Below are 25,085 nucleotides of genomic sequence, written 5' to 3'. Positions count from 1 at the left end.
TGTCAGCTTGATGATGAAGGATTTTGAATTTTATTGTGCGAGACTGTGGCTATAGTGAACAGCCGTCCTTTGACAACAGACAGTCTTAACGACCCTACCTCCTTGGAGCCACTAACTCCAAATCATTTACCGACTTCAAAAACTAATGTTATTCTTTCTCCTCCTGGAAACTTCCAAAGAACCGATATGTACTTTTGTAAACAGTGGTGACGTGTTCAACATCTCGCAGATGTTTTTTGGCATCGCTGGCAACGAGAATTCTTACAAACTTTGCAAGTGCGTCAGAAGTGGTTACATCCACATCGTCTTACAGACTGGAGATGTTCTGATCAAAGATGAGAACTTGCCTTACAATCTGTGGCAAGTGGCTTGCGTTTCTAAGACATATGTTGGTGAGGACAATCTGGTGTGTAAGGTCAAGTTAGTTGTAGGAGAAAAGTCTATTAGTGTTGATGGAAAACGAGCGACCTGTTCACAAACTTGTGCATCTCGTGGAATCTGAGGATATTTCAATGTAGAACTTTGACAGCGTCTTGTGCAAACTGTGCGAATATTATTTGTTTTTGAAAAACCAAGTGACATTTGATTGATAATATTGTAAATGTATTTTATTTCAGGCAAAAGGGACATAAGTAATGTGAATAATGTTTTACGACTTCAGGAACTTGACTTCATTTCATAACTTTGGAAAATTATTCTAATTTTTTTTTAGGGGGAGTGTAACTGTTATATACTGTAAACGTGCGGAAGGTGTATGCGAGTTGCGTCCCTTAGGAGAAGTCGAGTAGTCGTTGGCTTTTTCACGTATTTGCGCAATTCATGTGTTTCAGTTTACGTACTTTGAGTCGATGTACTTTGCGAATTTGTATACCTTTGCGTGTTTTGATATGTATATGTGAACTTGTATATGTGTGCGAAAATACAAACTTCCATCAATCATCAATGTGATTTGTCATATGTTTTGGAAATGCGAACTCCACGTTTGAAAACGATTGTGAAACCCGTACAGATGTATTTTTCGTTCAGGGATTTCGTTAAACATTCATTCATTCATACATTCATTCATTCTTTCTGTTAGGCCGAAAACAAAGACCTAAGTCCCAAAATTGATGCGTTTTGTTTTCTTTTCATTTCTTTCTTCTTCTTTTTTTTTTCTTTTGGTTTTGTTGTAGTTGAGGAATTAGTTTGTTTCTCTTCTTGTACACTAAAACAAGTAATGCTATTCAAGAAACATTGGAAAAAGTCAACACCTAGTGCCCTGTACACTAAAATCAAGTAATAGTGTTCAAGAAACATTGGAAAACAAACAACAACTTAGTCCTGTACACTAAAATCAAGTAATACTATTGAAGAAACATTGGAAAACAGACAACACCTTAGTGCTGTATACTAAAAACAAGTAATAATATTGAAGAAACATTGGAAAATAGACAACACGTTAGTGCTGTATACTAAAAACAAGTAATAATATTGAAGAAACATTGGAAAACAGACAACACCTTAGTGCTGTATACTAAAAACAAGTAATAATATTGAAGAAACATTGGAAAACAGACAACACGTTAGTGCTGTATACTAAAAACAAGTAATACCATCCAAGAATTGTTAGGAAACAGACAACACCTAGTGTCCTGGGCCCATTTTATTAAGCGATCTTAGCGGAGCATAAGATAGGTAATAATACTGGAAACATTGGAAACAAGTACCTAGTGTCTTCATATATATATATATATATATATATATATATATATATATATATATATATATATATATATATATATGGTTTAAATAATATTTATTCCCAGTTATAATGCTGGTTGGGGATTGGCCAACAGGTACAAGTTATCCAACTTTCTCATTCCAGCCAGTGCATCACGACTGGTATATCATTGGACGTTTGAAAATGTTTGAATGATTAATAAATAGCTGTGCTCTAGTGGTGTAAAACAAACTCAGACGTGTTATAATATAACTCACGTGGTCTGGTGGTATTCAGCATCATCGCATTGTTCTTCGTCGTCTGAACAAGCTGTTATTGCTTGTGGGAAGGTCAGTTTGCCAAGGAGAGACATAACATGATAGCAGATAGCCACACGTCAGATATCAACAAAGTGACGTTACAATTTGTATTGCGAGCAGCTGAAACAATAAAACAAAATTGAGTTCGATTCTTGTTTTTCTTCTTTTTTCCCACTTCTAGATAGGTTTAAAAAAAAAAAGAAAAAAAAAAAATATTTTATTGTCCCCAGAGATTCTTGACAGTGTCGGGTTTGAGAAGCCCCGAGCTCGCTGACTTACAATTATTTATATACACGAATACTTAAAGTAACATGTACATGAATAGTAAAATGTTTTACATACATATAATTATATACAATCTCATGTGTAGACACCCACATGATGTACATCAATACTAAAATATTCTACATACATATAATAATATATCATATATGTACACACACACACACACACACACACAAAAACACACATACTTTACAGCCCATTAGATACAGACGTCAAAAAAGTGAAGTTAGAATTTGCATCGCAAGCAGCTGAAACAAGATAAATAATGGAGTTAAGTTTATATAACATTGCAGCTTACCTTGTAAAGAACGGAGCTCATTTTGTTGAATGATGAAGCTTACCTGGTAGATAAGTTTAACATATTTTGTAGAATGGTGGAAATTACTCTTGAGAGTTGATGTCTTTGGACAGACATTCTGCAATTATTGATTTGTGTCGTCCAGTTGGCTTTGGGTGGCGTCCAGCTGGCTTTGGGTGGCGTCCAGTTGGCTTTGGGTGGCGTCCAGTTGGCTTTGGGTGACGTCCAGTTGGCTTTGGATGGCGTCCAGTTGGCTTTGGGTGGTACCCAGCTGTCCTGTTAGCCCTGTAACCTGGCCTTCAAGATTAGAGTTAGCTGTTTGAAGCTGGGCCATAGACATCTTCAGGTCTCGAACCCTGTTGTATAGCTATTACACATGCTGTCTATTAAATATGTGCATATTAATCAAACCAGTTGCATTACCTTTAGTAAACACTTCTTTTTCGCAAACTAATAAAAGGGGGGAAAAGATAGTATGTTGACAGTTCTTAGCTAGCATAGATAATATTATAGGATATACTTTAAATCTGCGTGAATAACAAAACAGCTATCGCAATCAAAATCGTATTTCTGAATAAGACAGAGTCAAAGGATCGTCGACGGCTGCCATAAGTTACTTTGATTGATCCCGTGAAGGAGTCAGTTTTAGAAAATGAAACACATTTATTTTTTTACATAATGCCCTTGTACATTTTTAGTCCGGCGGTCATGGAGCACACAGATCCCTTCCTTGGTAGAAGGCGACGTCTTGGTCCTCTACGAAATCTGGTACAGCATCCATGACGTCATCATTTGAGGAACAATGGCGACCACCAAGCTCCTTCTCTTCATCTTCGGGAAGAGCTAGTAGTCAGAGGGTGCCAAATCAGGAGAATGGGGCGGGTGTTCATCAGAAATCTGGTACAGCATCCATGATGTCATCATCTGAGGGAAAATGGCGACCACCAAGCTCCTTCTCTTCATCTTCGGGAAGAGCTAGTAGTCAGAGGGTGCCAAATCAGGAAAATAGGGCAGGTGTTCGATCAGGTGGATGACAGTCATGGCTACTGTGGATTTGTGGACTGGAGCATTGTCTTGGTGGAAGAGCACCCCGTTTGTCAGCTTTCCCCGCCGCATTTTTTTATTTTTATGTTCTCCCATAGCTGTTTCAGGAGATCAGTGTAGTAGGCCCCGGTGATAGGGTGACCCTTCTCCAGGTAGTCCACCATCAGCACCCTTTCTGCATCCCAGAATATGGAGGTCATTAACTTGCCTGCGGACTTCGCTACCTTGGTTTACTTCTAAGGAACTAGTGACTGTCAATGTCTAATTATCCATAACGGAAAACCAAGAAAAGATAATAACTTCAAACCTTCTGTGTAATGATTCAACAAGTTGAAGTCTGTGGGCCCATTGGGCTATTTCTCATTCCAGCTAGTGCACCACGACTGGTATATCAAAGGTCGTCGTATGTGTTAGCCCATGAAGTGGCGACAGCGGGTTTCCTCTCTCAATATATGTGTGGTCCTTAACCATATGTCCAACGCCATATAACCGTAAATAAAATGTGTTGAGTGCGTCGTTAAATAAAACATTTGCTTCAACAAGTTGAACTGCACACAATATAATTTAAAACTGTATACCTCATTTTCTTGTACCTTAGACAACGAACTTAGTAACCACCCCCCGTATTTGTGGTGTATTTAATACTGACCAAAAAACTTACAAACGCATATAAAATATCTACTTTCAAAATATATTGTAAAATTTGTGTATATTATATTTTATCGATAGTAAATATTTCCATCTGTGAACAGTGTATGTGCTGTAGTACTTACACGCATTTGCATTTATATGACAAATGAGGTGCCTTTCCACTTGCAATGTTCGCAAGAACTAAAACAAACAAATTTCATTTTAAAACGTTTTGTGCAATTTGTTCTGTTTAACATCAGTTTGTATGACATATTTGGTATATTTATCAATCCCTACTTTGTAACTGAATAGTTACCTACTTAGAAATTGTGGGGAAAATTGTACACGTATAAAGATATATTATATATTTTTAATTCGCATTTTGATTACTTTTGTTGCATGACTATATCAATTTCATATAATCTTCTAACGTTTTTTTAACGACACCTCTAGATCATATAGAAATATGAAGAATAATCGGCTGTTGGATGTCAAACATTTAGTTATTCTAACAAATGTTTATAGAGAGAAAACCCGCTGCATTTTCCCATTAGTAGCAAGATATCGTTTATATGAACTTTCCCACAACCAGCTACATTTTAACTGGCCGCCTTTGAATTTCAATATGGCTGTCATACCTAAATGACTAAATAAAATGTTATCAGAGAGTTCATTGACCTCAAAAATATAAATAGACACAAGAATTGTGTTTCTATGTTAACTGGGAGTCAAAATATATGTAAAATATCCCAAAATTATGGCCATTTTGAATTTCAAGATGACCGCCATGATCAAATGATTGGAAAAAAAAATGCTACAAATGGATTTCTAATTCTGGATAGTCTTAAGAATAAAAAGAAAAACATTTTACTGATTTGAGCAAAAAAAACAGAAGCAAATTTACATAACTGCCTGGACTATATTGCTTGGGTGTGCTACTTTTCGTTTTGTAAAATAAACATGTGAATAACACGTTTTGTTTGTTATTAATGTAAGGGTGGCCCTGAGCCGTGCATGAGCTATGCTTTGGGATGGGGGCACGGGTCATACGTATCACACAAAATTTAAACTATATATTTGTGCGCATGCGCGAAATTATAGAGAGTATAAATAAAAGGGTAATGGGTAACATTGTCATCTGAGTGACGCCGAGGATTATATAGCAATGACTTTGTCATCCGTGTAAGTGACGCACCCCCCCCCCCCCCCCGGATGTTGGGCTCACGAATGCTTGGGGAGAACAGCGAGGACACCTTGAGGACCAATCAACGTGAATCACCAAAAACTGTCACTACCAACGACAATGATGCGTTTCACCGCCGATCCGGGCGACGACTCGCGGGCTTTTTTACCATTCATTTATAAATAAGGCCCATCCGTGCTATATGGATAACCTGGGGGGGGGGGGGGGGGGGTGGCGGGATGGGGGGGACGCCGTGGTAGGGAGCTGTTTGGGTACAATAGGGCGTTGGCGGTTTGGGCCGGTAGGTTTGCCTGGTAGGAGGCCTCCCGTGGAAATCCGGACTTGCCGGAGTGGGTCCCCCGGATGTCGGATCGCCAAGCAGATTGGGCGTGATGCTCCCCCCTTTGCGAATCCTTGATCCTCCAGGGCTTGATAAGTTTAATTAATTTAAAGATTTAATTTAATTATATTAATATGTGAATAATTAAGTTTTTTAGACCAGCCCGAAACAGAAAAGTGATCTGCACCTACTAAAATTAAATGTAAATAAAATACAATAGCAGGCTTTAGGATAATTGGTGCTACAGTAAATTATAATATAAAATAAACTATTGTAGTGTCCCCACCCTTTTTCTTAATTATTTTTTATAACTGTATATTTAATTAAGTGGTCTTACCACATATCTAAATTGCCCCCATCAACCACCATTCCCCCCTCCCCCCCCCCCCCCCCCCCCTCCTGCTTCGGAGTTGGTCACTGGCGAAGTCAGAGGCTAAATCCGAAGTGGGCGTGCCCGAACCTTTGTGGATAGGGGCACGTAAAAACCAGTTTCCTTCCTTCCTTCTGAGGTAGAACCTTTAGAGAAGTAACATGTCAGAACAGTACAAGTTGTACGTTCCCGACGTGGACAAGTGGACCCGCTTTTACAAGTTGCAAGCCCAAGGGACACAACAGCCTCATTTCCCAGTGCAGCGTGGTGGGAAAAGTCAGATGATGTACAGTGTCGATCGATGTCTAGAATTCTACGGTCCCACGCGGAAAAAAGAAAAAGAGGACAAGCACCCGACACCCAAAGTCGTCATGGTCTTCCCAACGCAGAAAGGTTTTAGAGCAAGCCAAGGCCGAGCAGAAACGAAAACGAGAACCGAATGGCGTGGAACAGAAACGACGAGACCAGACTGGCATGGGTCAAAAACGGCACAGGTATTTCTGAGAAGACTATAAAAGGGGGCGTGACATTTTTAACTTCGTCAGTTCACGTCGAGCACTTCAACAGTCAACATCATGAATCATAAAAAAAAAAAAAAATAGGTTTGGACCAACGACCTAACTCGGCACGTACGAAATAAACATGGACTCTTGGAATCAGCAACAGCAGCATTAGCCACAGCAACAACAGCAGCAGCAACTGCAACAGCAGCAACACCAGCAGCGGCCCCTAAGTTCCGTTCACCATGATCGAGTCGGGACCAACTTCGTGTGGAAAAACATTTTTGTGGTACAAATTACAAAGGGATGGTAAAATCTTCCCATCACCTCAACGCATCACTGGTTCTACAAGCGATGGCAACCCCTCTATCACATCATTGGGGCAACCGTTCTCCGTATAACATGAATAGCGGGGTTCCTTTTTTTACTGACTTAAGAATTGTATATGAATATTTTCAATGATATCGATGTTTTCGTAACCCCATATTTCGCATCCGTATAAGAGAATCGGGAGTACAATGGAGTCAAATAGTTTTAATTTGCATTCTAATGAAAAGTTATTGTCTTTAGATTTAGACAGAACAAAGTACATTGCTTTTGTTGCCTTTTGAGTTATTTGTTTTTTGCTTGTATTAAATTTATTTAGTTAGGTAAAAGTAAGACCTAGATACTTATATTCTTTTACGTTTTCAAGCACATCATTTCCAAGTGTAAAAACTTTCTTGTAATCATTACTGGTGCAACTGAAAATTATTAGTTTAGTTTTACTTGCAGTTACTTTGAGTTTCCATTTATTGCAATATTGTGAAAAGACATTTAGAGATTGTTTAAGTCAGAGGCGTTTGATGCGGCGGCATATAATAAACATAAAAACTAAAGAGCTGTTTCATAGAACGTTTCATCTGTATCCAGGGATACCCCAGTAATATTTTGGCTTTTTAAGTAATTATTTAGATCATTTAAATAAAGGGAAAACAGGACAGGCGACACATTTTCTCCTTGTCGGACACCGATGATGCATGGAAGTAGGTCCGAGGTTTCGTTTGATATATTTGATAAATTATTTTAAAGAATTTTCATGTGTTAAATCTATATATCAATTATTTTTCAAATCAACATTTTATATTTCCTCAAATTCAAAACGAGCATTTTCTGTCGTAAATTTTCTTCCATCATAATTTTTGTAATCAAAAATATTTCGGTTGTAATTTCAAAAAAAAAAAAAATGTATAGTTATTTATATAGCAATGTCACATACCACGAATAATTAACCTCAATTAAATACTCCACTGATTTTTAGTTTAGCACTCAAACGACACGCGATGGTTCACTAATTCCAAATCAATTACTTGTTAGACCGAACACGAGACGAAAAGGTTTAACGCCCACACTCAAAGCAAACTGTCACACTCCCCCTTTCAGACAATAGATCGACCGCGTGACCTTCGTTAACGGACAAAGGAAATTGAGACTGATTTTTCTTGCGACTAATTGTGGCGCAGAACCGACCAAACTACATTACTTCCTCCGGAGTCGGGCCCGTCCGCACCACTATACCAACCCATGACGACTGGACTATACCCTAGTTTGATTCTCTCTCTCTCGTTCAGACGGATCCGGCTTCTCAAGATCTATATTTCAGCACAGCACTACACCTTCAACGTCTATTGGCTGTCAATCTAGGGGTTTTCTTGATGGGATGCAACCCATCTCGTCCCTACAAGCTGTGCACCCTAACGGCCTTATCGAGGCCACTCACGTGGACATATAGATCGGACTTTAAACTTTTAGACCTTCGTTCAAAAGTTTATGTCGAAATTACTTTTCTTTTCTTAATATTATTAAATAGTCCGATCCTCTCTTCTTTCTCTTATTTATTTTTGGACTGTCCTTCTAAAATGCTCCAAATTATATAAATATTCGACCGAGCAGTCAATTCTTTTTATTTTTGGCTTGTAACTTTTTTTCTTTTAAAAAAAAAAATTCTATTAACTTTTTTACTAATTGCTATTTTCAAAATTCTGCCCATTGTCAACTCTACCCCCCCCCCCCCCCCCTCCATCCCGAGTCAGGCCACCGATCTTATCTAATTTTATTTTGACCGCCCAATCTAATCTAGCGACCAAATTTAATGAGTAGAATTTTCTTTATTAATTACGGTATATTTAATTAGAGATGCGCATCAAATTTTAAAGTCCCACTATTTAATTTTTGGATGTAAATTTCGAAATTGTCCGCTTAATTGTTTTTTCTGTCCCGGGACAAGCCCCTGGCTATCTGGAGACAGGCCCCGGGACGGACATGCTCGAAACTCTAGTGGTATATGAGCATGTAAAAATTATTCGCGCTCGCACCCAGAGTTTGCAACTGGTTACAATCAACACCTGTCAACACCTGCGTACGGAGCTCTGTCGGGTCGACTGTCCGAGTCCGAGTCAAGACGTTTTTGTGAAATACAAACTGCTTGAAATAGCATAAAATATACTGAAATAATCTATAAATCATTAAATGTATTTATTGTTGACTGTCATGTTTTGTCGTCATGGTATCAATAATATAGAGAAATTTTTACGATTGTCGCTCAGTAGTTTACGACGTTGTCGATAGATGGCGTGTATATATATATATATATATATATAGTAACGACACCACAAGAGCACATTGATTTATTAATCATCATACTCTATTGGATGTCAAACATTTGGTAGTCTTTACATATTGTCTACATCTACATCTACGAAGTCTCGAAGACTTGTCGGAGACCTTGTTTCCAAGACTTTTTCGTAATGTATCGTCAAGTCTCAGAGACTTTGTTTCCGAGACCAGTTTCTGGATATAGGGCAGTGTTCTATTTGCAGAGAGAAGTCTCCCAAACAAAATATCAACTACCAATCAGTATATATAAATAAATCACATGACATGATTGGTCACATAATATTGGTCAAAATGGCGATGCCCGGTTATAGTATTATATAGAACAGAGAGAACATTGAAGTATTAGCCGGACTTCGCACGGAAAAACCTTGCTTGTACAATACAGCACCAAAAGCTATATATAATATATTACAACCGAGTCATCCTCATATTACACTTTGTGAGACATACAGTGCACTGTTGATAACAAGTTTTTCATTCTTTTAAACATTTAACTGTTAAATTATTTATTACACTGTTAAATATTTACTGTATTAATATATTATTTTATTCAACAATTTATAAAATGTTAATAATGCAGTTGCATGCTTTTCTGCCATTGTGCAAAGAAATGACAGATGTGTTTCCGAAACAGTCTCTGAAAATAAAATAAGTGTATCGTCAAAAGTCTCGGAGACTTTGTAGATGCATCGTGGCCTTAATGGAAAACAATGTAGCGGGCTTTCACTAAAAGTATCAATGGATTTTTTATGTGCACCATCACATAGACAGGATATAGACTAGCCCGAGTACTTTGACTGTAAGAGAGCTAGACGGACATTTGGACATTTATACGCTCTTATAACTGTCCAAATGTCCGTCTAGCTCTCGGGCTAGATATAGACTATAACTGTAAATATTTCAATGTATTGTTGGACACCCCTATCAGACTGACAGACTCGTCCAGTAATTGCTATTTGTATTTCTGTCATTGCCAATGTTAACTATTTGAGCATGTTTTAATAAGCTGTTCGCAGACTATGTTATTTAATATGACCCATAATAAAGCTCAGAACATCAAATTCCGTGTCGCTTCCCTTCACAGGTTACGTCAGTCATTCGATTGTACGATATAGACGTATGCAATTTATTCAGCGCGCTAAATTAAAAATAATAAACCCAACCCCAACAACCCCCCACTATAAATAAATTAAAAATTAATTAAAAATTAAAATCACCATTTTCCACGTGAAACTCATCAGTCATGATAGAACTCGTGGTCTTGGCTGAGGCAGGGTGGGGCCAGGATACAAGTACTCTGTGGGCTAGCGCGGACGTTGTCCCTTGCAATAGGTCAGGGTAGACACACACCTGTCCAAATAGGTCGAGGTCGGGTCAGTAGGACGAGGCCGGGTCAGTAGGTCAAGGCCGGGTCACCCGTCTACGTGTCTAAGTAGGTCAAGGTCATGCAAAGTAGGTCATAAAGCCATACAGGTCTGCTTACTACTAATAAATATTGAAAATGCATCCAGATGCAATGCCTTCACACACATATTGTGTAGATTTCACTCCCTTAAAAGGACAGACCCTGGTTTTTAAACACTAAGGCATATTTTTCACCTAGATCCTAGTTTCAACCCGTAAAAATGGACACTATGTTTGGTTACTTTACAATTCTGTAACAAATTTGGATAGTAAAGCGTGAAACAAGAGTCTGTGACGTTAAAATACCCTTAACAATAGACTAAAACGCAACTCCATAATCGTTACCTCTCAGATGCACATGAGTTTTTAAAAATATGAAAAAAACTAAATTTTGTGGTGTTAGAAACACCGGGATGACCAGAAACACTTCGGTTGTACCAAAATGGATAATCTAAATAAAATATAAGAAATATTTAATTGTAGTGATCCTAAATGGCTCTAATAGTGAAAAATATGCCTTAGTGTTTACAAATTAGGGTCTGTCCCTTTAATATATGTGAATCACATGATTCTAAACATAGCCGCGCGCAGTACTTTGACGTCACTATAGACGGGTTTATTGGCTAATGATATCCATCAGGAGGAAATGGTTCCATGAGGATAACAGCTAAGTCTTGCCACGGTCCGTCTGGTGGAGGCATCCGTCTGGTGGAGGCGTTCGTCTCTGGTGGTGGCGTCCGTCTCAGAGGTTCAACTGGATCTGGATCTGGTCTGGCAATCTCTAGAGGAGGGCACAAGCCATATTCTTAACTGTATTTATATAGAGATGGGCTACAGCAAACACTAACACCCCCACCCCCGCCATCGGGTCCTAGAGACCAAGCCCCGTGCTTATAAACCTTAAAGTCTGGACTTTAAGTCTAGACTTTAAGTTTTATAAGCACGGGCCTTGACTAACATTGTTGAACCACAGATTGTATATAACAAAACAAGTCAGAAGCATCGAGATTCCCATATGTTAGAGTATACTTGATATAATTGTGAAAACTGCATCTAAAAGACTGAATATAGCCGAGGAGACAAATAACAAGGAAAAGTTTTGTTTAGCGACACCACTAGAGCATATTTATTTATTAATCATTGGCTATTGGATGTCAAACATTTGGTAATTTTGACTAAGTCTAAGAGAGGAAACCCACTATTTGTTTTCATTAGTAGCTACAGTAAGGGATCTTTTATATGCATCATCCCACAGACAGGACAGCACACACCACAGCCTTTGATATACCGTTGGTGGTGAACTGATTGCAGTGAGAAATAGCCCAAAGGGCCCATGGACGGGGACCGATCCCAGATCGACCGCGCAGCAAACGATAGTTTTACCATTGGGTTACATCCCGCCCCAAATAACAAGGCATGCAAATTGGAGAATGGTGCATCACAAGAAGATGACCCAAATGACTGTCTCTTGAAAACATGTAAATAGAAGCTAGCAGGCTAATTACAGACGTTATAGGCGTTATCCCGTGACGGCATAATATAAAGATGGAAATCCGCAAAGGCTTGCCAAGCAGAATTTCTTATTTCTCCTGAACAGGGTAAAGCCAGTAAGTCATTTACATCATTAACCTGTTAGGCCAAATGTTAATCATCATTTATTTTTTTGCATTTACCTGTAAGTTTGACGCCCATTGATTCATTCATTCATTCATTCATTCATTGATTCATTCATTCATTCATTCCGGCAAAAAAAGAGAAAGACCAAAGTCCCAGAATTTATGCAGCGATCAATTTTTTTCCTTTCGTTTCTTTCTTCTTCTTCTACTTTTTTTTTGTTGTTGTTGAGAAATTACGTTTTTTCGTTTAACGACACCACTAGAGCAAATTGATTCATTAATCATCATCAGCTATTGGATGTCAAACATTTGCTAGTTTTTACATGTAGTCTTAGTGAAAGCCCGCTACATTTTTCCATTAGTAAAAAGGCATATTTTACATGCACCATCCCACAGACATGATAGCATATACCACGGCTTTGATATACCAGTCGTGGTGTTCTGGCTGGAACGAGAAATAGCCCTATCGGCTCACCGACCGTGATCGATCCTAGACCGACCACGCATCAAGCGACCTCTAATCAGGGTCGACACTGTAAAACAAAATAGTCGTACGGCTCGAGGCTGCCAGAATCTCCTTTCAAATTCACCTGTGAATGACATTTTCACAGATAAAAAACAATAATCACACACACACACACACACACACACACACAGAAACAAACACACACACACAATGGCCGTACCGTCTGCACTGCCCCTGTGCTGTAACCACTGGGCTACGCCTCTACCCCCACCCCTTGTTGAGGAAAGACATGAGGAATAAAAAAAAAACCAAAGAAAAACCCAAACATGGCAGACATGATATAAACAACCAAAGATCAAGACGCCATGGGATGGGGATTACTCTGTACATGTCCGAAACAGTATCTCTGGGAATCCAGAGTGACCAGCACGAGCCCTGATGCCAGCCTAACAACGGCGACGCATGGAAGCAATCAAACGTTGCACAACACGTTGTAGAATATTCTGCCACTCATGCTGCAGTGCCGTAAGAAGTTGCGGAAGTGTCTGGGGTGGTGGATTCCTCCGGCGCACACGTTGACCCAGTGCATCCCATAGATGTTCTATTAGGTTTAAATCCGGCGACCGGGCAGGCCAAGGTAATGCCTGGACGTTGTGGCGATGCAGAAACTCCTGACTAACACGTGTAACATGTGGTCTGGCATTGTAATGCTGAAACATTCCGCCGTTAACGTTCATGTAGAAAATTACGTGATGCAGGATCTCGTCTCGATATCCGGTGCCCGTCAGTGCACCTACCACATGCACAAGACCAGTCCTACCACCATGATGGATTCCTGCCCACACCATGACACTGCCACTACCAAAACGGTCGACTTCTTGCACGCAGTTTGGAGCATAACGTTTCCCTCGACGTCTATAGACACGTGTGCGTCCATCAGCACATGACAGGAGAAAACGAAAGTCATCTGAAAACAAAACAGTCAGGTTTCCACCTGGCACGTGTCCATCTCACCCTCACCTGGCACCACTGCAGACGCTCCGCTAAGTGACGTGGGGTCAAAAAGATACGTCGCACTGGTGTTCTAGGAAAAATTCCTTCCTCCCTCAGCCGATTACGAACTGTCTGGTCAGTCTACGTAGTCTAGGGATTTGTGTCGCTGTGGTTGTTGCGGTTGTTGTTCGACTTCGAAGATGAAGCACCCGGATGTATCGATCTTGAGCGGCGGTGGTTACTCTAGGACGACCTGACCTTGGCCTGTCATTAATACTTTGAGTGGTGTTGTACAGTGCCCATAAAGCAGTGTCTGGAGACACCAAAGTGCCTTGCCACAGCTTGTTAAGTTGCATGCAATCTCCCAATGGCATTATTACGTTACCTACAGTGTCTCTATGCGGTCTGTTTGAATCACTGCTGATGTGGCCTTTTATGCCCAACCAACGGAGGGTTCGGCATGTAAAGTTACAGAACTTCATGATGCACGCGCTTCTCGGAGGGTTGCGTTTTTGCGTTTCAGTACAAACATTGACTATGCGAATCGAACGTGTTTTCTAGTGTTTTTTGCATCACTATTCGCTAACTTACTTGTCTTTATGATTCTATAAAAATAATCCGATAACATTATTTTTATTTACCAATGTCGTTTCGTTTTTTGAAGAGCATATTATATGTTTAATGTTTTATGTCTTTCTCATCTGGATTGGTCCATCCTCATCTGCCTTGATACCCCAAATCTTTTCTATTACATTTTCCATGTAGCTATGAAACCTATACGACTTCTAAATGACCTTATTTGGACCAAAAATGTCATGGTCCACCATAATAGTATTCATAAGCGCACGGGACCTTTTTACCGTGTATTTCCATCATTCTATCCTCAAAATTAGTTGTAATCCATGTAAAAATGCGTAGTGATTCGTTTGCATCCCTATATAATAACTGTTTGGTACTAATGCTAATATGAATAAATTTTTGTTATCCAGATTTGGGCGTTTTCGTTTAATTCGGGCAAAAGCCAGCCTGCCCCCACCAACAGGTATCCCCAAACAATAAAAAGTTTGTTTGTTTGTTTAACGACACCATTAGAGCACATTGATTTGTTAATCATCAGTTATTGGATGTCAATCATATGGTAATTTTGACAGTCACAGAGATGAAACCCGCTACATTTTTTCCATTAGTAGCAAGGGATCTTTTATATGCACCATCCCACAGACAGGACAGCACAAAGCACGGCCTTTGATATACCAGTCGTGGTACACAGACGGGGATCGATCGTAGACCGACCGCGTATCAAGCGAGCATTTTCCCACTAGGCTCCGTCCCGCCCTCCAAACAATAACGTCAGATAATATGTTATAATTATATGTAACTATAGTATTTGTATTAGGGGTTTCTGTTTGGGTCATCAGATGGGTTTCTGTTTGGGTCATCAGATGGGTTTCTGTTTGGGTCATCAGATGGGTTTCTGTTTGGGTCATCAGATGGGTTTCTGTTTGGGTCATCAGATGGCTTTCATCAGATGGGTTTCTGTTTGGGTCATCAGATGGGTTTCTGTTTGGGTCATCAGATGGGTTTCTGTTTGGGTCATCAGATGAGTTTCTGTTTGGGTCATCAGATGGGTTTCTGTTTGGGTCATCTGATGGGTTTCTGTTTGGGTCATCAGATGGCTTTCTGTTTGGGTCATCAGATGGCTTTCATCAGATGGGTTTCTGTTTGGGTCATCAGATGGCTTTCATCAGATGGGTTTCTGTTTGGGTCATCAGATGGCTTTCATCAGATGGGTTTCTGTTTGGGTCATCAGATGGCTTTCATCAGATGGGTTTCTGTTTGGGTCATCAGATGGCTTTCATCAGATGGGTTTCTGTTTGGGTCATCAGATGGCTTTCATCAGATGGGTTTCTGTTTGGGTCATCAGATGGCTTTCATCAGATGGGTTTCTGTTTGGGTCATCAGATGAGCTACTAATAGCAGTTTATCAACTTTGCTTTAAAGCAAACAGGGATGAGACGTAGCCCAGTGGTGAAGCGCTCGCTTGATGCGCAGTCGGTTTGGGATCGATCCACGTCAGTGGGGCCATTGGGCTATTTCTCATTCCAGCTAGTGCACCACGACTGGTATATCAAAGGCCGTGGTATATGCTATCCTGTCTGTTGGATAGTCTGTAGGAAAAATTAAGCGGGTTTCCTCTGATGAAGTAAGAAAGAAAGAAATGTTTTATTTAACGACGCACTCAACACATTTTATTTACGGTTATATGGCATCAGACATATGGTTAAGGACCACACAGATTTTGATAGGAAACCCACTGTCACCACTACATGGGCTACTCTTTCCGATTAGCAGCAAGGGATCTTTTATTTGCACTTCCCACAGGCAGGATAGCACAAACCATGGCCTTTGTTGAACCAGTTATGGATCAATGGTCGGTGCAAGTGGTTTACACCTACCCATTGAGCCTTGCGGAGCACTCATTCAGGGTTTGGGGTCGGTATCTGGATTAAAAATCCCATGCCTCGACTGGGATCCGAACCCAGTACCTACCAACCTGTAGACCGATGGCCTAACCACGACGCCACCGAGACCGGTCCCTCCGATGAAGTGTCAGAATTACCAAATGTTTGACATTAAATAGCCAATGATTAATAAATCAATGTGCTCTAGTGGTGTCGTTAAACAAAACAAACTTCTTCCTAATGCAAACAGTCACTTGTGACTATAACTGGTCAATACAAACAGTAGTTGCAGGATATAAAAACAAATAAGGTTGTAAAAAACCCACTAGAATATAAATAAGCATACAAATTGGCATGTTTCTTAATAATTTATTTTATTTTATGTGTTTGACAACCATACACAATATAATTTGTACACTTCAGATTCATAAACAAATACCTTTAAAAAATAAATCCATAAATTTTTCTGCAGCTATTTATAATACTGGTACTATGTATACTACTTGTTTTAATTTTATACACATTTTTACAGACATTTTTAGCCTTCTATCCCACCCAATATTTTTATCCCTCCATCCCCCAAGACAATATCAGACTTAATTCACACACACACACACAAAAAAAAACAACAACAAAACAAAACAAAAACCCACCCAGACCCATCTGACCTGCACTACTGAGTACTATATACAAGGGGGAAAACTCCACCAAAATAAATATTACAAAGCTGCAGCACAAATGTAACCTGCAAGCAGACTCATTAGTAAATAGACTATCCTGAGTTGTGTGCCCTACAGCAAGACTCCAGTTTCCCCGCTCACCCCAAACTAAGTAAACATACATCCAACTTTTTCCTGGTTTTTTCTTTTTTTTAAACATTATCTTACCTTAACATGTTTTAAATATAAATGATTTTATGGATTTAAACACATTTGAAAATATGTTTGGCCGATTTATTTCATTTGGCCATTCGAAAAATTACAAAATAATTTGTTTTATAAAAATTGATAGTGAGAGACTACAAAACATTACGCTGTTCTAAAATGAATTGGTTAGAGAATTATTCATATTCTAATCAAGAAAATGTTAGTAAAGTGTAAGTTTTAAAACGTAAAAATATTTTATTTGCCGAAAAACATTTAAAAATGGAGACAAACTCAGGATAGTCCCTATAAACTAGATTAATTCACACACTGACAATTATACTAGAGATATTTCATTTCACCTAGGTGCATGGTTAACATTTTCTTAACTGTTTATGATGAATAACAAACATATACACCCAATATTTCCCTCACCTTATACTAACAGATTTAATAAGAAATTAGTATGTGTATAACATAAGAAAATAGGTATTCACAGATAAATAAACAATTCATCTTAATCGACAAAGGTTGTAGTTAGGTATTGAAGTAAAATGTACTGTAAATTTCACTGCATCAGTAATTGTTAAATATGAAAATCGCATTTCAACCAAATTCAGCAAATTATTTACTAGCATCCGACACTGGGTTTGTTTGTGCTTGTTAATTGCTATTATACTTGGTGCAATATATTCCTGTATATCAACACACGAAAAACACTATTAAAATTATTAATATCACAGACAAAATTGGGGTATGATATGTACAGATACAAACAAAATATATATAGAGCCATTTTTTTGTGCATTTACGTTCACAATAACAATAGTTACATGTATATATTTATTATCAATTCATTATACACTATTATATATAACTCAGTAAAATAACAGACATTTATAATTTAAAAAAAACACATTAAGCATTAAATTCATACACATCACATATTTTAAACCCTTCAGTGTGGATTATTATAGTAATAGAATGGGGAGCAAAAACTTTTAAAAATTGTATGAGTAAAGGGGTTAAAAACAAAATTAAATAAACATTCTGAAAAGCAAAGTGTAAACCATTTCACCCCTGCATAAAATAGTGGACTAGCCAACACAAATGACCTGTAACAATATACAACATGGTCTGACCCCGTCCAGAAAAAAATGTCCCCCATCTATACCACCCCACACCCACTCAAACCCCACCCCCCTAAAAATAACAAAAACAATGCTTATTTCAAGAAGTTATTAAAATACACTTAATAAGAACTTTTGACCCAAAAACAAAAGCCTCCTACCCAAAAAGCCAAACTATTTCAAGAAGAATTAGTTGTTAAAATATATTTAATACACATGTATTTTGACAAACAGAAATAAAAAAAATCTTAATACTATTTGTTTAAAATATTATTTTGGCAAACAATAAATGTGGACAATATATGCGAATAAAATCAAGCTATGCATAGCTCAAACTTGTGTAAATACAAAACAACCACACTATCACAGAACACATGCTTGGAAAACTAGCAGTATGGATGGATGGATGGACGGATGCGTGGATGGACGGATTATAATGAGGACAATAATCTAAGCACAAAAACACATCGGAATAAGCAGCACGGCATAGCAGTTGTGATATCACAAAGTTGTCAGTTTGTGGAACGTATGCAGTTCTTGCAAAATAAGTTCTCGCTCCAAGGTTCCTTCAAGAAAACAATACACACAACTCCACAAAACACGTATCGTATATTAATATATATATATATATAAAAAAATACTTCAGATTGTCAGTAATATAAAACAAAATTCTCACTGAAATTTCACTTTAAAGGTGAATAAAATACATATATTATAAGTCATCTTTTTGTTAAAGGAGTCCCCTAAGGATTAAAACACACTTCAAAGAGGTCAAAGTTTAAGGCTGCTTGAGGGGGAAAAAACCCCCCAACAAATTCCCGAAGTGAAAAATAAAATGTACACAACACATACATATATCTGTAGAGATAAATAAAACACAGAATCCACATTTCAGTTGGTTCAAGGTTGTCATCAAAACGATTTTCAGATGATGTTCTCAAGATATTAAAACACTTCACTTAGGTCCAAGTTCAAGGCAGGCGACCTTCATGGCTGGTCTCACGACAAAACACCTGAGTTTGAATGTTTATATATTTCAGGTGTTATTATCAGACAGGCCTGAACATCCACTGGATTGCCCTTTCAGTAAAATAAATAAATAAATAAATAAAAATAAAAATAATAATAATAATTAAAGAAAATAAATTAAAAATAATAAATTAAAAAAAACGAATAATAAAAAAAAAAAAAAAAATAAAAACCCACCCATATATTATATTTGTTGGTTATATAAGTTGGTCAAATTTCATTTGGTCCTATTACAATGTTTATTATGTTTTTTCAAAACTGAGATCATTGTGAATGGAAACAAAATATGAATATACATTAATAAAATAATAATAATAATAATAATTTTTTGAATATAAAAAAACCCCCAAAACACGGCAATATTTAAAAATCCCACTATTTAAATTTTTAAAACGTACAATTTGGCCCTTCCACCCATAAAATCCCCCAAAAAACAATTACCATTCCTTAATAAAATTAGAGGTAAAAAAATAAAATAATAATAATAAAAATAAATAAATAAAATAAATTTAAAAAATAAATTGAAAAAGAAGAAAACAGAAATAGTTTTTTTCATGTCTGAAAGGGCTGGTTACCGTGGCGCCACATCAGTTGTCGAGCTGACAGAGCAGCGCGACGCCACGCATGATCCAGTGCTCTTCAGGCTTGTCGGATGGCAGCATCATGCCGATGACGAAGTTGGTGGAGTGGCCTGTGGTGGAGAGCACACCGCGTCTCTCACTTGTCTTGTACACAGGACAGCGGTACACCGGGTTGTCGGGGATGTCAGACTTCTTACACGGCTTCAGCCACATCTGTAAGACAAGACAACCAGTAATAACTTATAACTAAAGCTTATTCAATCACATCTCTAATACAATGAATCTCAATCACATGTAAGACAAGACGACCGATAACAACTCATAATTAAAGCTTATTCAATCACATCTCTAATACAATGAATCTCAATCACATGCAAGACAAGACGACCGGTAATAACTTATAATTAAAGCTTATTCAATCACATCTCTAATACAATGAATCTCAATCACATGCAAGACAAGACGACCGATAATAACTTATAATTAAAGCTTATTCAATCACATCTCTAATACAATGAATCTCTCAATCACATGTAAGACAAGACGACCGGTAATAACTTATAACTAAGGCTTATTCAATCACATCTCTAATACAATGAATCTCTCAATCACATGCAAGACAAGACGACCGATAATAACTTATAACTAAGGCTTATTCAATCACATCTCTAATACAAGACGACAATTAATGATTACCCACCCACATCTGTAAGACAAGACGACCAGTAATAACTTATAACTAAAGCTTATTCAATCACATCTCTAATACAAGACAACAAGGACAGTCGCGTTACGATGTTTTACAAGTAAAACATATTTAGCCATGCAGATCTTTAATACAAGATGACAGGCATTGAATTACGATGTTTTAAAAGTAAAGCATCTGTAATACAAGATGATACCAGTCGAGTTACAATGTTTTACAATTAAAGCTTCAACAACATCTGTAAAACAAGATGATACCAGTCGAGTTACAATGTTTTACAATTAAAGCTTCAACAACATCTGTAAAACAAGATGATACCAGTCGAGTTACAATGTTTTACAATTAAAGCTTCAACAACATCTGTAAAACAAGATGATACCAGTCGAGTTACCATGTTTTACAAGTAAAGCTTAGTTATTCTTGTGATTGCTCTCCACCAAAATCTGACACACCATCTACTGACACATGCACACCAGACAAAAAAGTTAAAGTTTGTTTTGTTTAAAGACACAACTAGAGCACATTGAGTTATTAATCATCAGCTATTGGATGTCAAACAGTTGGTAATTTTGACATATATAGCCTTAGAGAGGAACCCCGCTACATTTTTCCATTAGTAGCATTTTTTTTTTTTTTATATGCACCATTCCACAGACAGGAAAAAACGTACCACAGCCTTTGACCCATTTGCGAAAAAAACCAATCAGTTGAATAGATCCACTGAGGTGGTTCAATCCTGCAACACAAGCACCTCAGGCGAACACTCAACCGACTGAGCTAAATCTGGCCCCTTATATGTACCATCCCACAGACATGATAGCACATACCACGGCCTTCGATATACCAGTCGTGGTGCACCTGCCAAGACAAGAAATAGCTCAATACAAGACAAAACTGACTAACCACTGGCATGGTGTCGAAGAGAACCTTAGGGAGTGACTCGGCCAGCAACTTCGCTTTCCTGTCCCATCTCGCTCCATCCACGTACAAACCTTTTACATACACTCCTAAGGAAAAATAAGAAGACAAAAAAACTAGATTTATTTTTATTTTAAGAAAAGACATATTATATTATTGAAGATACTATCATGAATGTTTGTTTAATAGTATGACACTCCAGCCTTCTGAACAAATTATTTCACATTTTATTTGTCAGCTGGAAGATAAAAAACACAACAAACAGGTTAAACGTACAAAATAAATTAATCTATAAGACACAAATTATATCATATGGTAAATATATTAAATAATTTAATGCTACCCCCCAACCCTCCCCCCAAATTTTTTTTTACAATAATATTAATAATAATAATAATAAATATTGTTTAAAACAAGTAAATTAATCTGAACAAGCATTAGCAGGTCAGGACTTAAATATTTTGACAAATTAATCTACAGGACAGAAAATTATATCATCTGGTAAATATATGAAACAAATTAATCCTACTACACCACCACCACCACCCGAACAACACCACAAAGAAAAAGCCGGAATAAACATGAATATTTCAGGTTCCCCTACTTTGTTTTGAAGAGTATATATTAATCTGTGATAGCAGGTCAAGACTTATAGTTCTTCCTACAGAGAACACCTTGGAATTTACTACAAGTTATTTATTTCTGTGCCGATTGTTTTCTAAATTGTAAACAAAAATAGTGGATTTTTTTGTTATTTCCAAAACACTTTTACTTTTCTTCTTATACCAAACCAAACTGAAATGGAGGCTGGGACGGACTATAAGTATTTTGAGAAATTAATCTACAAAACACAAATTACATCAGTAGTAGGTCAGGACTGATTAATTTACAAAACAAAAATTATATCATCTGGTAAATATATATATAAAATAAATTAATCTGTGGTGGCATTTCATGACTTGAAGTAGTATGGATGTATAGTTTGGACGAATTTTATTCGACAAGACAGCACATACCATCGTCGGGTGGCTCGTCATATTCCTTGTCCTCGAGGATCTCGTAATCGTAACCGAGCAAGTCGATGGGGATGGTGTATTTCCGGGCGTAGTTCTGCTGCGCCCCGGTGAGGAAGGCCTGTGTGAAGTAGAAGCCCGACACCCAGAAGACCGGTGGCGGGCCCACGTCGTACCAGTCCTGCAGGAACTTCAGTCGGGTCATGAAGTCGTTCACGTAGCTGCCGAGAGACTTCAGGGATGGGTAGGACTTCTTCATCCACATCCCCGGGATCTTGCCCTTCAGGATGCTCATGGTCACCTCTTCAAGATCGGTGGACATCACCACGAGACCCTGGATAATGGATTTAAAAATGTTTTTAATTTTTTTTTAAATGTTAAAAAATATTAAAACTGTTAAAAGTCGCTGATACAATTTCAACACGTTAAAAAACTGTTTAAAACATATTAATTTTTTTAGAATTTGCTGATCCAATTTCCAGACATGTTAAAACATATTAAAATAACCTAAACAATTTTTAAACATATTAAATGAATCACTATGCATTTTTCACATGGATTACAACTAATCTTGCAGGTAGAAAAATGGAAATACACGGTAAAAAGGTCTCAGTTTAGCACATTTTGACCGAACATCTCTCAATTTTTGATCGAATTTGAGGTATTGCTCCAGCACTAGGCCTCCTGTTTCGTATGCTTATGTAAACCTTGCTGGCCTTGTGCATGTCAACAGGAGGTTGATGAAGTTATTGATTAATAATTACAAGACACTATAGTGTATATATACCTTGCTGGCCTTGTGCATGTCGACAGGAGGTTGATGAAGTTATTGATTAATAATTACAAGACACTATAGTGTATATATACCTTGCTGGCCTTGTGCATGTCGACAGGAGGTTGATGAAGTTATTGATTAATAATTACAAGACACTATAGTGTATATATACCTTGATGGCCTTGTAGATGTTGACAGGAGGTTGTTGAAGTTATTGATTAATAATTACAAGACACTATAGTGTATATATACCTTGATGGCCTTGTAGATGTTGACAGGAGGTTGTTGAAGTTATTGATTAATAATTACAAGACACTATAGTGTATATATACCTTGATGGCCTTGTAGATGTTGACAGGGGGTTGTTGAAGTTATTGATTAATAATTACAAGACACTATAGTGTATATATACCTTGATGGCCTTGTAGATGTTGACAGGGGGTTGTTGAAGTTATTGATTAATAATTACAAGACACTATAGTGTATATATACCTTGATGGCCTTGCGGATGTTGACCAGACTGCTGCGGATGACGGACAGGAGGTTGTTGAAGCGCACCATCTCCTGCACCAGCACAGTGTTCATGCTCTGTTTGTACGATGTCGGGTATTTCCGCAGTGCCGCGTCCGTGTCAAAGTTGGGCGGCAGTTTCGACAAGATGTCTGCAGCGACTTCATCAACGATGTCGTCGGTCGATTTTCCACCAGCTTTTGTTGCTCTCGCCTGAACAATATTATTTAAAAAATTATTTTAAAATGTATCTAAAAATAATTTTGTACCTATTTTTAAAACAAACATTTGCATATTCTTCCTCTATACTCAATACTGATGCTTGGTTACTTTTGATATAGATGTAATAGGTAACTTAAAGCCAAAAAGAGCTGTAATATAAACTAAGCCTTTTTCAACTAATAAGATAAAATAAATATTTTGGCAACATTTAAAATTCATTAATGTTTCATCCACCTAAAACAAGTATAAGCACAACTAACATTTTGTAAACATATATTTTGCTATGTCAATGTTTTATCCATCTTTACATGTATGTACAGTTTAATAAAGGATTAACATAATTAATATTATGATGTGGTTAACACTTCACCTTTCAGCTGCACAAACCTCACACTTATATACATGTACTGTAGCTATAATTTTTCTTCTAGAAAACAAGTGCTTTAGTGTACTAAACTCCACCTAAGTTATTGCAGTTTCCTTTCTCTAAATCAGAGGACTTAAAATGTTTCACAAGTAGCATAATATTTCCCACTTTGTCATACATAAAACATTAAAATATTCAAAACTGATAATTTGAAATCAATTTTCACTTTATGCTGAGAACATTACTAAAAAAGAATAACACATGTAAAAAAATATCAAGACATAATTCTTCAATCTGTATTTAATCTAGAAGAATTAATTAATCATAAAATGGATCGTTAAATAAATATTAAGGTATACATTTCTAACTACATGTACTAAGAAAGATCAGGCCTTTCCATTTGAAAATGGCAAGAAAGCAAGCCATTGTTCTGACAATAATTCCCGGTGAGAAATTTCAAAATAAGGAGAACATTTCCATGCATTTTTAACATCTCCATGAGAGCACATTGATTTATTAATCATCAGCTTGGATGTCATACACATTTGGTCATTCCTGATACAAAGTCCTAGAGGAAACCCGCTACATTTGTTTCATTAGCAGCAAGGGATCTTTTATATGCACTTTCCAATGGGAAGGACAGCACACACCATGTTCTTTGATATACCAGTCGTGGGACACTTGAATGGGATGAGGAAAACCTCAA

The 25,085-nt window shown here is 37.5% G+C and overlaps 1 protein-coding gene across 4 annotated transcripts in view; it reads right to left on the bottom strand.

Moving 5' to 3' along the window:
- Positions 1 to 18,295: 18,295 nt before the first annotated feature.
- LOC121387568 (dynein heavy chain 7, axonemal-like) overlaps positions 18,296 to 25,085 on the bottom strand; it is a 121,646-nt gene continuing 114,856 nt past the window's right edge. For 3 of the 4 annotated variants that reach the window (XM_041518723.1, XM_041518725.1, XM_041518726.1), the window contains 4 exons: positions 23,773 to 24,003; positions 22,509 to 22,839; positions 21,478 to 21,581; positions 18,296 to 20,081 (listed from right to left, as the gene is read on the bottom strand). In XM_041518723.1, coding sequence (XP_041374657.1) covers positions 19,875 to 20,081; positions 21,478 to 21,581; positions 22,509 to 22,839; positions 23,773 to 24,003 — 873 coding nt within the window. In that variant the 3' untranslated portion in view covers positions 18,296 to 19,874. The remainder of the gene's footprint in view (positions 20,082 to 21,477; positions 21,582 to 22,508; positions 22,840 to 23,772; positions 24,004 to 25,085) is intronic. The other variant, XM_041518724.1, reaches the window with a different exon arrangement.

Source organism: Gigantopelta aegis, chromosome 13 (assembly GCF_016097555.1).
Source record: "Gigantopelta aegis isolate Gae_Host chromosome 13, Gae_host_genome, whole genome shotgun sequence".
In the NCBI taxonomy this organism is placed as follows: Eukaryota; Metazoa; Mollusca; class Gastropoda; order Neomphalida; family Peltospiridae; genus Gigantopelta; species Gigantopelta aegis.
Note: the sequence above shows the minus strand (reverse complement) of the source record. Positions and strands in the feature narration are given on the sequence as shown.